We start from the raw sequence: 13,783 nt of genomic DNA, 5'->3' as shown, positions 1-13,783 counted from the left end.
TTCCATTATTGTTCAATTGTGCTTGGCTTGCCTGAGGAATCTCTATATGCACACGGCTTGAAGGGAGCGGAGGAAGAAGCCCTTTTTGATGACAGCTCTCTAATTAATCGATTTATCGAAGAGTCAACCCAGTTTTATGAATACTCAAAACAGAAGGCCCTAAGCCAGGCCCTAAAGCACTGCCAAGAGAGCCATGAGAAAGGAATCTGCTTTTTTGATTGCAAATTAAATCGATGAATTACCACATTAATCGAACTGCCATCGCGATTAGAAATCCTGCGAGTACAAAAAGGAGCCATCCGCCAACGATTAATCCGCCTGAGTCCACTCTAATAAGCCTCAGGACAGCTGGATCAGACCATAGCGAAGGCTCCTCTGATCTGAATCCCCTTGGATCACTCACCATTTTCCGGTTTGCTGGAATATCCGCAGAACGGCAGGATGCCCGCCTTGGGTCACAATTAATTGAATGGCAATGGCAACGGGGAAAAAGTTTCGCAACCATTTCGCTGATGAAACTAATAACATGTCATCCGTGTTACGCACCAAAGCACACGGAGGAGGCACTGAAGCATAGTCCTTTGCCTTCGGCTCTGTCCCCTGCCCCCTCTGTCCCCCACGACGTCTCCACCACTCAAAGGCTAAACGAGGCTCAACGCTGACACTCAAAGCTGACAAGTTAAGCCTGCCGCACATGGCGATTAGGCGGGGAAGAAGGCATGGAATGGGATGGGATGGTATGCACTACCCTCCTCTAGATTAGCACTTTGTTGCAGTTGGAAAAGCGGGAAATCTGGACGCCTGAATGTTCTTTTGATTGCGCACTTTTTGAGTGCGAGACAGAGGTAGCAGCAGGGGTAAAAGACACGTGAAGAGCTTCGTTAGCCCCGCGGCAATCGCTAGACCCAGAAAGCAGACTGTAGCTTGAATACTACACGTAATATTGAATCGCAATGCACCAGGAGCTGGATCTGGGTGGTGGTGGTGCAGAGAGGCAGAGGCTCGAGGAACCCCCCGAATGCGCATAGTTGGAGTGATAAACTGCTTTGGCACGGAAATGGCCCTGGAAATGGAAATGATGTCGAGTGTGCCAGTGTGCATAAAAAGGCCAATTAGAGGACGGCAGAGATGCACGTTTCCCGGCCTACACTTGGAGAAAATAACGTGAAAGAAGCTGATTAAATGAAGTTTACGAAGATCGACTTAGGTCTTGTATTTCTTCTATAAACTCCTGTATACATATTTATGTTCCGATGTCTACATACTCGTACATTTCTTTCAGTGCTGTGGCTGGCGTCAGAGCTTCTGGTCGGAGGAGACTGACAAATGCTAGATTTACGACCATATCTAACTTTTTTTGTTGGATACCTACACACACACTCACACACACACACACACTCACACGGCTTTAGATGTTTATATTTTAGGTTTGGGCCTAGAATTTATGGCTGCAACAAAACTTTAAATGAACTTTTGGGGGCGTTTTGGCATTGGTCGGGTCGGAGGAAATTAAATAAGTTACATATTCCTACATCTGATGTGGTTCTCCCTCTCCCTCTCTCCTTGCTAAAATCAAGAAGTTTTAAATGCATCATAAAAATAAAAAATATATCTCTTTTTTTTGCTTTGGTTTGGTTTGGTTTTATTTTTTTTTTTTGGCAATTTGAAAACTTGTTAGATACGTCTGTATGTGAGAGGATTTATATGTACGGGTGTAGTGGGGAGGGGCTTTTGTTTAGGAGGCAACACAGGTGGAGAAGATCTGTCAAATGCAGTAAAAGCTGAGCAAAGCGGGAGTGGAACATAAAAATATTTATGACGTGCCCGTTTCTATATCAACAGGAGGTAGAACAGCAATAACTGCTGCATAAATTCACCTGCCATAATGTCTTTCATCTTCCCAGCCGCTCTACTACTCCTCCTCCGCCACCGCCCTCTGTAGTTGCCAGTCAATGAACCAGGCTAAATGTGTCCTGCAGGCGTGTCCTTGGCTCTTGAACTTGAGCATATGTGATGTATCTTAAGAGCGTATCTATCTGGCTTGTGCATTAAACATTATTTAGGCAGACACAAAGCCTGCCGAGGAGGCACACAAAATCTGGTGGCCCGAACGGAATGCCGTTACATAAATAATCAGGACAAATGCTCCTAGCCCCCGACTGGATGTCAGTTTTATTGACAGTTCTGGGTGCTGCTTTATGTGCAATTTTATGAAGTCCTCGGTGGACATAAAATTTCAATTATCGAAAATTGCCTTGGGATGCTCCGCCCTCCCAACATCCACCATCCGCCTTCCTTGTAATATAATTAATGCCCCCATGCAATCGATGTCGACGTTTCAATTAAATTACGAAAATCTTTTCATACGAGGCGGATGCTTAATATTCATTTTACCCGTAAACACAAATCTCTCAGAGGTTCGAGAGTGCCAGGCCGCCCACCGACAAGTGTTGCCTACTTCCCAGGGTCATGTCTACATGGGAGGGGGGGGGGCGTGCTCGTGTGTGTGCGCCAGTGTACTAGTGTGAATAAGAGAGGGTCTGTCAAGTGTGCTTTGCGCTGTCAATTACACACATCCTTCGCCTCCTGCGTGCACGCGTATGAGGCGCCACACGGGGTACCTCAGCTTCCTTCAGCTCTGGCTGTCGCTGGGGCTGGGGCTGTCGCTGGGGCTGGTGCTGCATCTTTTGTTATCTGGAGGACTTCAGATTTTGAGCATGTAATCAAATTAGACTGCACTTATTGCCTGATGCAGGCCGCTCCTCTTCCCTCCTGCCTTTATATTGTGTCGCTCTTAAAATATGCCAGGACATGGACATGGCCCACAGCCAGGGGCTGGCTTGGCAGCCGTTGACCCACTTCCCAGGCCCAGGATGACAGTTGCGATTGTTTCGTGGCGCCCGCTTTCACTTCATCTAATTAAGCAAGCTCTCAATGCGTGCCGCGATCCACCCCAGCCTCCCTTTGCCAACACTCGCTCCACAGAATACATAAATGAAAAATTCATTTATTTGCACGAGCTGCTGCAGTTTGTCTGGCTTTCGTTTCGTGTCCCTCTTCTTCTGCTGCTGCTGCTGCTTCCGAAACAAAGAGCTGCAGACAGGGGCATAAAGAGTGTCCTCAGTACACTTTTTCTGCCGGACAGTAATTTAATTTTCCCGTTCTAGAGGGCCTCTGCGACCTGGCCAGAACGGACAATTAATGACTTCAGTTAAGAGATTCAAGCTGAACTCTTTTTCGGTTCTCGATTATGATTGGGTCCCATCCGAGTGGTATTGCCCAGAAACTAAGCTTTACGATCCAATCAAGTGGAGGACATAAAAATAAATGCTGGCCAGGCAAAAGATGAAGAACTAGTGGGGGCTTCCTTCAAGAGACTGACCATAAAAAAGCTGGGTAATAAAATTACAAAGAAACAAGCTAAGGCACAGACAAGATGACTGTCCCAGCTACTCCACGGTGTGTTCTGTCGGTGCTGGCTAATGGCTTATGCTGGGAAATGTGGGGGCGGAAAGGGTGTGAAACGGCAGCCGAAACGACAGCAGACATAAGCGTCTTATTAGATTTTCGTGTGTATTTTGCGGAATGCTGGCAAAGTACATGCCACATATGGGGCAGGATGGAACGAGCCGGGACAGGACAGCACCAGACTCGCATTAACAACTTCATTAAGGACAACAGTACACTCTCCGTTCTACACTCTCCTTTCTCCGCACAGAGGAACGTCGCTCTCGATGTCGCTGTCGATGTCGAACCCCAGCTAAACCCAACTGTGAAGTACATTAATTTTGTGGGCTTTTGGCAACAGGCAATAAATCTTCAGCTTTCTGGCTGAAGCAGTACCTACGGCTAACCAGGATTGACAGCCCGATAGCTTCTGAGGCGGGATATGCACCTAAAACCGACATTTATGGCCTCGAAGCCCAAATTGAGTTTCAATCAATGCATCGCAGTGCAATATTATCTGACCGAGTTATTGGCTTTGACCCATTGGGAGCACAGAGGGTATCAAATTAATTAGTGCAGCCATAGAGCAATGTACAACAATGTATCCGCAGCAAACAAATCAAATTGGACTGGCAGCAGTAAGGACCGAAACCGAACACCAGCAGATGCCATTGTCCTTCTCTAAAACCAACAAAACATGTAACCAACACTTGGGCAAAAAAATGGGAATGAAAGAAGAAAAGCAAACACTCCGTATGACTACCAAGTCGCTTGTTGGCCTGGCCAACACATGCTGCGAGTGAAACGACAATGTCTGCTGCCTGGGAGATGGCTTGTCTCATGTGAAAGAGTTCCAATTTGCAGGCAAAAAGCCTGAAATTTGAACAGTTTGAAAATGATTATTCAAAACTGGAACTTAAAATTTTGCATCTGGCCTTAATAGGGCAACAGGGGTTGTTGTCGAAACAAAAGAAGGCCAGAAGGGATAGCAACATTTATTGAATACTAATATTAGCAGGCATCCCTTTATACTACAATGCGTATGGTTTCACTAGTAATTTGATTAGTTTTCCTTTGTTCTATGTGCTCTCCATTGTTCGTTTGCTTTGTCATTCTCCCCATCTCCTTCCCCGCTGTGGTCTCCTGCGTATACTTAATATCTGAGCAGACAAGATGGTTTCCAGCCATTATTTGTTCATTATTCAACTGTTATCAGTGGGATCTATACACAGCATTGGGCATCCCCTACAGCCAGGGGGGTGCTGCGGTCGAAGGTCGCATTCTGTGGGCACGTCTGCCCATTAGAGACAATAATTTTCTTTAAATTTGTCGATTTAATTGAGCGCAGCAAAGAGGATAACGGAATGAGGGCGAGCCCAAATGGTAACCACAGGAGTAATTGCATGTGTGTGTGTGTGTGTGTGTCTGAGCCAAGTTAATGTGAGCCCTTCAAGCCCAACTAATGGATTCGGCCGATGCCATGCCTGCTTAAATAACGAGCTTTAAATTGCGTGACTGAAACGTTTTCAAAGGCAATTAGATGTGTGTGTGTGGATGCGTTGTGTGTGTGTGTGTGTGTGTGTGTGTGTGTGCGCGTGTCTGCTGCATGCTTTTGTTGCATACTTTGTGGCGGTGTGGCCCCGAGTTAAAAGAGCATGACTGAAATGCTTAGCATACAGAACGTGCCCACCACTTCTGCATGCCGCATGGCTCACCGCTCCTAGCACATCCACTCATAATCAGGCTAAGGAGGAGGATCCTCTCCATCTTGGATGATTGCCCGGAAGCGGAAACTGCAGCCTGGACGCATTTAGCATCATACCAAATTAATGCGCCATTATTAGACAAATGGATGACAAGCGATTCAATTAGGGCGCCATAAACTGTCATACGAGCAAACAGACCACCCAACACCCCGAGCAGCCACACATCCACAGAGTATGACAGTTTGCTGTGACAGTCGGATGTTAGTCCTGGGGGACTGATGGAGGGAGGACATCATTAAAGTCAATTGCAGGATACAGACGATGAGGGACAATGCCATCCTGACCTGCCTGCCTGCCTGCCTGCGGATAATCAAGCGCTTTTAATGATTGCATGTTCAGCAGTGGGAAATTCCATTTTCCGCCATTGATTGCCAGCACTCGGACTCGCACTCCCTCTCCATCCGCCACGCAGCGCATCAGAAAACAATTTAATATTAAAATTTTCATAAATATTCTGCCACCGAGAGGCCCCATGGCCGCCTGAACAGAACAGAACCGACCAGGCCAGGCCGCGATTGCCATGTTCGGCACGTTTAGAGCGGATTTTATTTTTCAATTTCTGACCCCCAAACGGAAATTGCTCAGCACTTCTACCTTTGACCGTTCCAGGCTCTACCTACACCCACCCTCTACACAGCAACCCCTCCCGATTTCGACCTGAATTGATGGCTACGGTCCGGTTTTGATTTGGCCTATTAATTAACAATTCCATTATCCATTATTGCAGATGTGCGAAAATTGGGCTTTAATTAAATTGCTCGTAATGGCGTAATTATTCCAGACACACACACACGCCATCCCCATTCCACAACACACGCACTGCTCAGCCCCTTCTCAATGTAATTAATGAGTTTTTAGTTAAAAATACATTTTTGCTGGTAATAATGACTTGAGGGCTGGAAACGAACCCCAAAACACATACATGAACATGTGCCTGGCATACATTCAATACAATTACACACACACACACACACACGCGCAGAGCTGCAGGCTCCTCAGCTCATTAAATGCTTTACATGTGTTGGTCGCCCGCCCTTGCCCTTCCCCCCCACCTCACTCTATAACAGGAAAGTCAAAAAGGAAAGCGGTTCGAGTTGTTCGACTTGAAAGTCTTTAATTTATGCAAATATCTATGCCAGTGTGTGTGTGTGCGTGCCTTTCGAGTGTGTGGAGTTATGTAAGCCTCATCAATTCGCCATTCACACGACGGAAAGTACTGCCAAAGACCCAGACGATTGTCAGAATAGTCGAAGCAATCGAAAAATGTAGGAAAAGAACCAACAATGGAGTGTAGCGGCACGAAAATACTCTGCTGGTGTCGTTAAAGAAGGAGCAGGAGGGTTGTAGCATATATTCTATATACAAAACCTAATTGTAACAGTTGGAATATTTGAAGGAGCTCGAAAGACGCTTTAACCTTCGACACAGCCCATGGCAGGGTACAAGAACCACAACACTCAACTTTACAATACATCCGCTGAACACATCCAGGACTCATGCCAAATCCCATCCAATGCCATTGAGCGTAATTACAATTTGAACTTGAGACTTGAGACTGTAGACTGGTGCCTTGAGCCTTGAGCCTGGGATGCAATGAGCTAGATACGACTAAGACTCCGCCATCTGCGTCTGTCCGGGATTAGGCGTGACTTTTGCCGAAAAGACTTTCAAATGAAATGTGTGCTCTGTTCTGTTCTCGGAGAACATAACGGCTGGAGAGTGGGGGACCACTTTTCTGTGTGTGAAATGAGGGTTTTATAAATCCATCAATATTGTGGATCTGTGTCACAGACCTAACTCCCACGCATGAGAGCTGGAAATGATTAATGAAACAGATAGCAGGAGATAACAAAAAGCTTCAAATGAAACAAATGCGACGTGGTTCAAGACAGAGAGAGAGAGAGAGTACGATAAAGGGGTAAAGCTCTGCTTATCTTATCAAAGATTCAAATGCCTTTGCAGCTCTTTCCTCGCCCCGGCAATTTTTCCTGTTTACTACGATACCCAAATGAATTTCAGTGACTAACTCGAGAGGTAGGTGCACGACAGAAATACTCGGCAATTTATGGGAAAATCGAACGAATTTACTCAGCGAGCTTTTCCCCCCTGAAGATAAGATATGGAAGTGGGTGTCGCAAGGGAACTGGAAGCTCTAGAGCATTAATCGTTCAGTGCGTTCAGTGTGCCAAGAACCTTCATCATGGGGAGAATCGCAGTCAGAAATACGTGTAGAAGCAGAGCAAGGGTGGCCTTTTTCCTGCTGCTGGTGGTACTGGTGGCCGTCTGTGGGGCGGAGAACATCGACGCCGATGCAGTGGATCGTTTCTGCTACCCAGAGTCGAAGCGGGACTCGCGGCTCTCCTGCGAGTGCAACAATGTGAGTGCCGCGCCCTGGGGCATGAGAGCCCTGCGCATCGACTGCAGCTACAAGGAGTACCGCACAGCGGATCTCTCAGAGGTGCTGCCACTCTACATAGACACGCTGAACCTCTCGTGGAACGCCCTCGACCAGGCGCCAGTCTTCAGCAGCGACAGCCTCCACCAGCTCAACCTGATGCACAACAACATCAGCCGACTGAGTGGCAACAACTTCGCCAAGCTGATCAGCCTGCGGGAGCTGTACCTGGGCTGGAACAGCATTTCCCAGGTGGAGGCGCAGACCTTCGCCGGTCTGCCCCATCTGCAGGTGCTCGATCTGGCGCACAACAACCTGCATTCGGTGCCAGCACAGCTGTTTGCCCCCCTGCTGGTGCTCACCTCGCTGGACCTCTCCTGGAACCGGAAGCTCAACGAGACCGCGCAGCTGCAGAGTGGAGATCTGTACACGGACATGGGGATCAACTGGAAGCTGACAACTCTCCGCCTCGATGCCTGCAATCTGAATGAGCTCCGATTACCGTCAGGGGCTCCCCTCAAGGAGCTCTCCCTGAGGCGCAATCTCTTCCAGCGCGTGCCCGGCCAGCTGCCGCAGACGCTGCTCCACTTCGACATCAGCGACAATCTGCTGGAGCAGCTGCTGCCCGAGGATACGGCCAATCTCACCCAAGTCCGGCAGCTGTTTGTGGAGGACATGTCCCTGCTGCAGGGAGTGGCCGCCCATGCTCTGGTTCCCCTCGAGCAGCTGGAGTCGATTAGCTTTCAGAACAGCCGGCGCCTGAGCCACTTCGACGGTGACGCCTTCGGTCCGCTGCCAAAGGTCCCCTCCCTCCGTACGATGTCATTTCGTGGGACTCTTCTGCGCTCTTTTAATTCCTCGCTTTCGCCGGTTTTTGCAAAGCTTACCGAGCTGGATCTCAACGGTGTGCCGCTTCACTGCGACTGCGAGTTGGTCTGGCTAAAGAAGCTCTGGATTGAGACGGGCGGACGCTGCCTCAAGCCGTCGCGCATCCGCGGCATGCTTCTGTCCTCGGCCCGCCACGACGCCTTCAGCTGCGACACCTGGCCGCGCTGGGCCTACGGGCTGGTCGTGCTCACCCTAATCGCCTTGAGCGCCGTGGGCATCTACCTGATTGTGATGGGTCTGCGACCGCATCAAGGCGTCACCATGCGGCGGAAGGTCGGGGCTGGCAGTCCCTATGCCCGCGTCACCATCGAACCCAATCGCCAGGAGAACCTGAGCTAGATGTGGAGACTTGATGACTTTGAGGTTTCCTATTAACTTTTCTGTGACTGTTTTTGTATATAACCCAATAAACAATTCAATATTTAAGTGAATCCAAAGACCCCACCACCCAAGAAGTGATCTATACCCAAATCGAGGGAAGAACAGGTTCTGTGGTTGGGTGTTTAGTCACGCTCTTGAATGGACTTGGACCCCTTATCGATTAAAGAGTCGGAAATAGATTACCCCGCATGGGTATTCACGTGTGTGTATTTGAGTGAGAATCCTCTAATAGAACGTCAGTCAAATGTTTAAGCACGCTTGGGCCTGGACTTGGCTGCAATTGATTCCATGCCGTCCTCACTGTACTTCATTTTGATGAGAAGCGTCGGCTTTGGGACATAACGATCCACGGCGTTCACATCAAAGGGCTCCTCCACGGCGCACAGATTGGGGAACTGGGGATTGGTGCCCTTTTGGCAGCCGGCAGCCGCCTTGTGGCCGATGGCATAGGCTGGCTCGTGGTGCACATTCTCCCGCGCGAAGTTGCAGACAATGAACTGCTGTTGCCAGCGGTGGCGCTGCTGCTGGAGAACGCCACAGCCCATGTGGGTGGCACGCTCCTGGATCAGCTGGCGGAAGCTGGTGATGTCCTTGCGGAGTCCCAGCCCGAGCCCTGCTGTTGCCTTCTTGTACTGATTGAACCAATTGTAGATCTTGTGGCCGATCAGCTGGCGTTGGCTGAAGCGATTGGCGCTGAAGATGACGTGTCCCACGATCTGGCCTACGTGCTTGAAGCGTCTGGTGTTGCGGCAGTTGTCGGTGGCAAGGTGGCACTGCTTGACCGCAAACTCTGCCAATTTTGCCAGCTCAGGGTCCCACTGGACGGTGGCCATGCGCTCGGCGGGCGGCCATTTTCTAAATGCGCCGGAGGCCACCTGATTGCGGTAGAGGTTCACCTGGCGGACGATGAACTGCTGCATATCCGCACTCATTGGTATCAGCCTGGCGCCGCTCTTGCACTTCGCTCCAAGGCTCTGCGAAAAAAAGAGAGAGCGCTAGAGTTGGGTGCGACTCGAGGGGGGCCAGAAAGACATCCACGTACGCCGTTGTTGTTGCAGGCCACGTGCTGCAGGGCTGGGCGAGAGCACCAATGCTCCTGGCAGTAGTCCCAGCCATGGCCGCTGGAGAGCAGGCAGAAAAGGACGAGGGCAAGGACCCCAACGTAGATGTGCGACACACGAAACATGCTGTCAGATTGACGAGCGAAGGCAATTGCAGTCGCAATTTGTTTACCCCGACACGCCACCTGCAGAAAATGGCGATTTCCATGGTCGAAAACGACATGGAATGCGGCGGGAAACATGTCACAGTCCGTCAGCCATCAGTTACCATGGATGGGACGTGGCTAGCCCGCAGAGTTCTCTGTCTTTGGATCTCGATCTGTGTCTGTCTCTGTCTCTGTCGTTGCTGCGTTTCCGCGAAGAATGAGAAAGTCTTCGACTACTGCGGAGAGGATGTCTGCGTTGCCGGCACGGGACCCCACCTGGCCTGCAAACATTCACGGGTGAGTGGCAGTCTGCAGACCCATGAATTGTCCTCCCTTGATATCCCCGAATCCTTGTCAGGCATTCGACAGCGCAAAGTGTCCGCCGGGCGCAAGGCTGCTGAGGATTGACAACTCCCTGGCCCGCTTCATCGTCAGGGAGCACAACGTGGCCCGGAATCAGGTGGCGCGTGGCACCTTCCGCAAATTGCCTCCATCGCGACGCACCCTAACCGTCCGCTGGGACGAGCGACTGGCCTGGCTGGCAGAGCTCAGTGTGATGAAGTGTCAGCTGGAGCGACACACCTGTTTCGGGTCGCCCTCGTACCAGATGCCGGGACAGAACGAGGCCTACAGCAAGTTCCGCGGCGATCAGGACCATCTGAAGGTGCTTCGATCCCAGCTGAGGGCCTGGAAGGACGAATATATATACGTGGATCTAACCACCATTCTGGGTGGCAACAATCTGACCAAGTGAGTGTGATGCCTTCAAAAACCCGTCCGTCCCCCTCCTCTCTGACCGTTTGAGCTCCAGACAGGATGTGGGACACTACCTGCAGATGATCACAGCCTCAGTCGAGGCCTTGGGCTGTGCCATGGCGCTGTATAAAAAAGATGGCTGGACCTACCACATGACGAAGTGCATCTACAGCTGTTACCACGACTGCCTTCCCATCTACCCCACGGGCGACTACCCAGGACAACACTGTCGCTTTGGCGTCAACCACGCCTACCAGTCCCTGTGCTCCGAGAGCGAGCATCTCATGTGCGACGAGTCCGACTGCTGTGACCTAACAGATCCAAAGAGCGCTTCAGAGGACTACACTCTCGACGAGGGTATAGCCGCTCGGTACAGGAAATTCGCATTGCAATCCAAGCCCGGGGCCAGATCCAGGAAGGCTACCTACCGTCAGGTGTTGGAACAGAGAGCAAAGAAAAGGACTAAACTGAATCAGACAACAGTAAAGAAGCACCAGCTGTTCAGGACTCCAGCGAGGTATCCTTAAAGACAGACAAATCAAATAAAGAATACAAAGTTTGAACCTTCAGGCCTGATTGACGCCATCGAAACGAATCGAATCGGATTCGATGGGGCTTAAGAACTAGCTGAAATTACTCGTATTTCTTAGCACGTTCATCGGTTCGTTCCAGTTAGTATCGATCCGAATATGAAGATCTGCAGTTCCATCCTGTGGTACGCAGCCGGACTGCTGCTTTTATCTGCCCTCAATGAGGTCCGTGCCCAGAAGAAGCCGAAGTACTGTAGCCGGGCAAAGTCTCCGAGCAAAACAAAGTCGGACTACTGCGCTCTGCCCTCTTGTGGAGGCGCAGAGCACATTGGCTGCCACAGCAATAAGGTAAGACTCATCTGCTTCGTGCTGGAGTGCCTCCCAAGTATCCGCGGTATCCTTTCTGCAGCAATTTATAGAGGGCTGCGTTGGGAGCATGTTCAACGTATCGCAGAATATGCGAAACTTTATTGTGAAGCAGCACAACATCTACCGCAACATCGTGGCCAGGGGCAAGCTCCACGGCCTGCCCCCCTCCGGCCGCATGCTCAAGATGCAGTGGCACGAAGAACTGGCCGAGGTGGCCCGATTCGCTGCCTATCGCTGTTCCATTGGGTCGGTCCACAAATGCCATACCACACTGGAGTATGCAGGGACCGGCTACAATATGGCCTACAACAAGTTTCCCAGCGCCCAGGACCCCACCAAGATTGTCCGGGCCCAGCTGAAGGCCTGGTACGAGCAGTACCAGTACGCGAATACCCAGAGCATGATATCGGGCACGTCACCCGGCGGGTGAGTGTGGTGTGGGAGTTCTGTGGGAGTGTCTGTGCTGGATACTGATTCTGATCTTTCAGCCAGGAGATAGGACACTTCCTGCAGCTTGTTTCGGGCCTGGCCGATCGCGTTGGGTGTGCCATTTTCAGTGCAAAGCACTTCAGCTACAACTACCAGACCCTGGTCTGCGCCTACAGCTGTTCGTATAAGAAGAAGTTACCCGCCTACAAGATAGCGCGCATCCCGGCCGAGGATTGTACCTGCGGGTCCGATCAGGATTTCAAGAATCTCTGCAGCGGCTTCGAACGGGTCAGGAGCTGCGACGACGATGCCCCCATGGGCAGCCAGCGAACGCCAGATGCAAAACTCATAGGCGTGGACTACGATAACCTTTTGAATGCAAATCTGAATCAAAAACCCACGCCTCCTGAGAATTTATGGCAGGGTAGGGGATGATGCAACGCAGCTGTTCCCTCACATAAATATGCACAGGACATGCAACGCGATTTTCAAGCATCGATTGTGCCAATAAACGGTTGAATAGTACAGTGTCAAAGGTGGTTTCCATCAGTTTATTCAATCGATGGGTCCAGCTGCCAACAGTTGGAAGAATGCTGCACTCCTGTTTTAATTGAAATGAAATTGCCATTTTCTGCCCTCATTTATCGATTTGCTTAGACAATACAATCCGTGGATATTTTCGCATTCCACGCCGCGCATCGAATTGATTTATTCCACACTCTGTTGCGGCTTGAATTCAATTAAAATCCGTCAGCGATCCGCCACGTGGATGCCCTGTGTCGATGTCCCCCCCCAGTTCCCGTTCACGTCCGAGGGATAAACGCAATTTATGGCACTGGCAGCCGTGCTCCACTCAATTGTACGCGAACGGGGACCGATATTAATAATAATAATAAAGTGTGTAATAGTCGCTGCCATAAATACTCGGCCATGCATCTGCAGTCGCGAAGGGGGCAAGAGATTTACGAGCTTGCCCCATGGAATTCGCATAAATAAATATTTCTCTGACTCGTTCGACACCAGCCACAAGGGGACAAATTATTAGGCCTGACCCGATATCCGGCATCGAATGAGGGGGATAAAGATGCCTCGAGCATTAATTAAATGCCAATTGGACGTCTCTTTGTCCAGCTACCTTTGTTTTGTTTTTGGATTATGCCAAGGTTTCGCCGAATTTAATTGGGAAACTATTCCCATTAAAGGACAAAGTTTCAAGGGCTATTTAAGCTCTCCGACCATTATCTGATGACTTTTACTCTGAAGTTGGGCATCCTGCCCATCCCATACATCATTTAACCCCATTGATAACTAGCTTTAGCATAGATGGGGGGCTTTTACCTCCAAAAGGACTCCCAGAACTGTAAGTTGTCAGAAAATTATTGACAAGTAATTTGCATTTCATTACGACAATCTATCAATGACGACGGCAAGTCCCGTCTAGGCGCCGTCATCAGGGACACTTCTGCATATTAATTCTGAAACATTTTCACACTACGAGTAGTCCTGTCCCAGTAGCACGTGCAGTGGAGTGGGTAACGGGTACTCTCACCGCGCCTGCGCGCTGGCTGCGTGTGCCAGTGGCCCAGTGCCACGAGTTGCATGCAGCTCGCACAAA

At 50.0% G+C, this 13,783-nt stretch overlaps 4 protein-coding genes across 4 annotated transcripts; 3 read left to right on the top strand and 1 right to left on the bottom strand.

The window, feature by feature from the left end:
• Window positions 1–7,302: 7,302 nt before the first annotated feature.
• Window positions 7,303–8,933, top strand: LOC108160748 (leucine-rich repeat neuronal protein 2). The gene has a single exon (XM_017294940.2). It carries the CDS (start codon window positions 7,414–7,416, stop codon window positions 8,833–8,835), a length of 1,422 nt encoding a protein of 473 aa, XP_017150429.1. The 5' UTR covers window positions 7,303–7,413; the 3' UTR covers window positions 8,836–8,933.
• Window positions 8,934–9,125: 192 nt separating this feature from the next.
• LOC117187831 (antigen 5 like allergen Cul n 1-like) lies at window positions 9,126–9,809 on the bottom strand. Its single transcript, XM_033390699.1, has one exon. It carries the CDS (start codon window positions 9,807–9,809, stop codon window positions 9,126–9,128), a length of 684 nt encoding a protein of 227 aa, XP_033246590.1.
• A 93-nt stretch (window positions 9,810–9,902) lies between these two features.
• LOC108158031 lies at window positions 9,903–11,403 on the top strand. Its single transcript, XM_033391367.1, has 3 exons — window positions 9,903–10,381; window positions 10,443–10,834; window positions 10,896–11,403. The coding sequence occupies exons 1-3, from the start codon at window positions 9,968–9,970 to the stop codon at window positions 11,365–11,367; spliced, it is 1,278 nt and encodes a 425-aa protein (XP_033247258.1). The 5' UTR covers window positions 9,903–9,967; the 3' UTR covers window positions 11,368–11,403.
• Window positions 11,404–11,502: 99 nt separating this feature from the next.
• On the top strand, window positions 11,503–12,703 carry LOC108160749 (scoloptoxin SSD43-like). Its single transcript, XM_017294941.2, has 3 exons — window positions 11,503–11,718; window positions 11,780–12,165; window positions 12,228–12,703. The coding sequence occupies exons 1-3, from the start codon at window positions 11,530–11,532 to the stop codon at window positions 12,601–12,603; spliced, it is 951 nt and encodes a 316-aa protein (XP_017150430.1). The 5' UTR covers window positions 11,503–11,529; the 3' UTR covers window positions 12,604–12,703.
• The last annotated feature ends 1,080 nt before the right edge of the window (window positions 12,704–13,783 follow it).

Source organism: Drosophila miranda, chromosome 3 (genome assembly GCF_003369915.1).
Source record: "Drosophila miranda strain MSH22 chromosome 3, D.miranda_PacBio2.1, whole genome shotgun sequence".
Lineage (NCBI taxonomy): Eukaryota > Metazoa > Arthropoda > Insecta > Diptera > Drosophilidae > Drosophila > Drosophila miranda.
Note: the sequence above shows the minus strand (reverse complement) of the source record. Positions and strands in the feature narration are given on the sequence as shown.

Bases quoted from the DNA above. Each gene is read 5' to 3' on its own strand.
- LOC108160749 (XM_017294941.2), top strand. From the start codon at position 11,530: ATGAAGATCTGCAGTTCCATCCTGTGGTACGCAGCCGGACTGCTGCTT. The intron at 11,719-11,779 runs GTAAGACTCATC...TCCTTTCTGCAG, and splicing joins TTGGCTGCCACAGCAATAAG to CAATTTATAGAGGGCTGCGT. The intron at 12,166-12,227 runs GTGAGTGTGGTG...CTGATCTTTCAG, and splicing joins TCGGGCACGTCACCCGGCGG to CCAGGAGATAGGACACTTCC.
- LOC108158031 (XM_033391367.1), top strand. From the start codon at position 9,968: ATGCTCCTGGCAGTAGTCCCAGCCATGGCCGCTGGAGAGCAGGCAGAA. The intron at 10,382-10,442 runs GTGAGTGGCAGT...AATCCTTGTCAG, and splicing joins TGGCCTGCAAACATTCACGG to GCATTCGACAGCGCAAAGTG. The intron at 10,835-10,895 runs GTGAGTGTGATG...TTTGAGCTCCAG, and splicing joins GGTGGCAACAATCTGACCAA to ACAGGATGTGGGACACTACC.
- LOC108160748 (XM_017294940.2), top strand. From the start codon at position 7,414: ATGGGGAGAATCGCAGTCAGAAATACGTGTAGAAGCAGAGCAAGGGTG.
- LOC117187831 (XM_033390699.1), bottom strand. From the start codon at position 9,809: ATGAGTGCGGATATGCAGCAGTTCATCGTCCGCCAGGTGAACCTCTAC.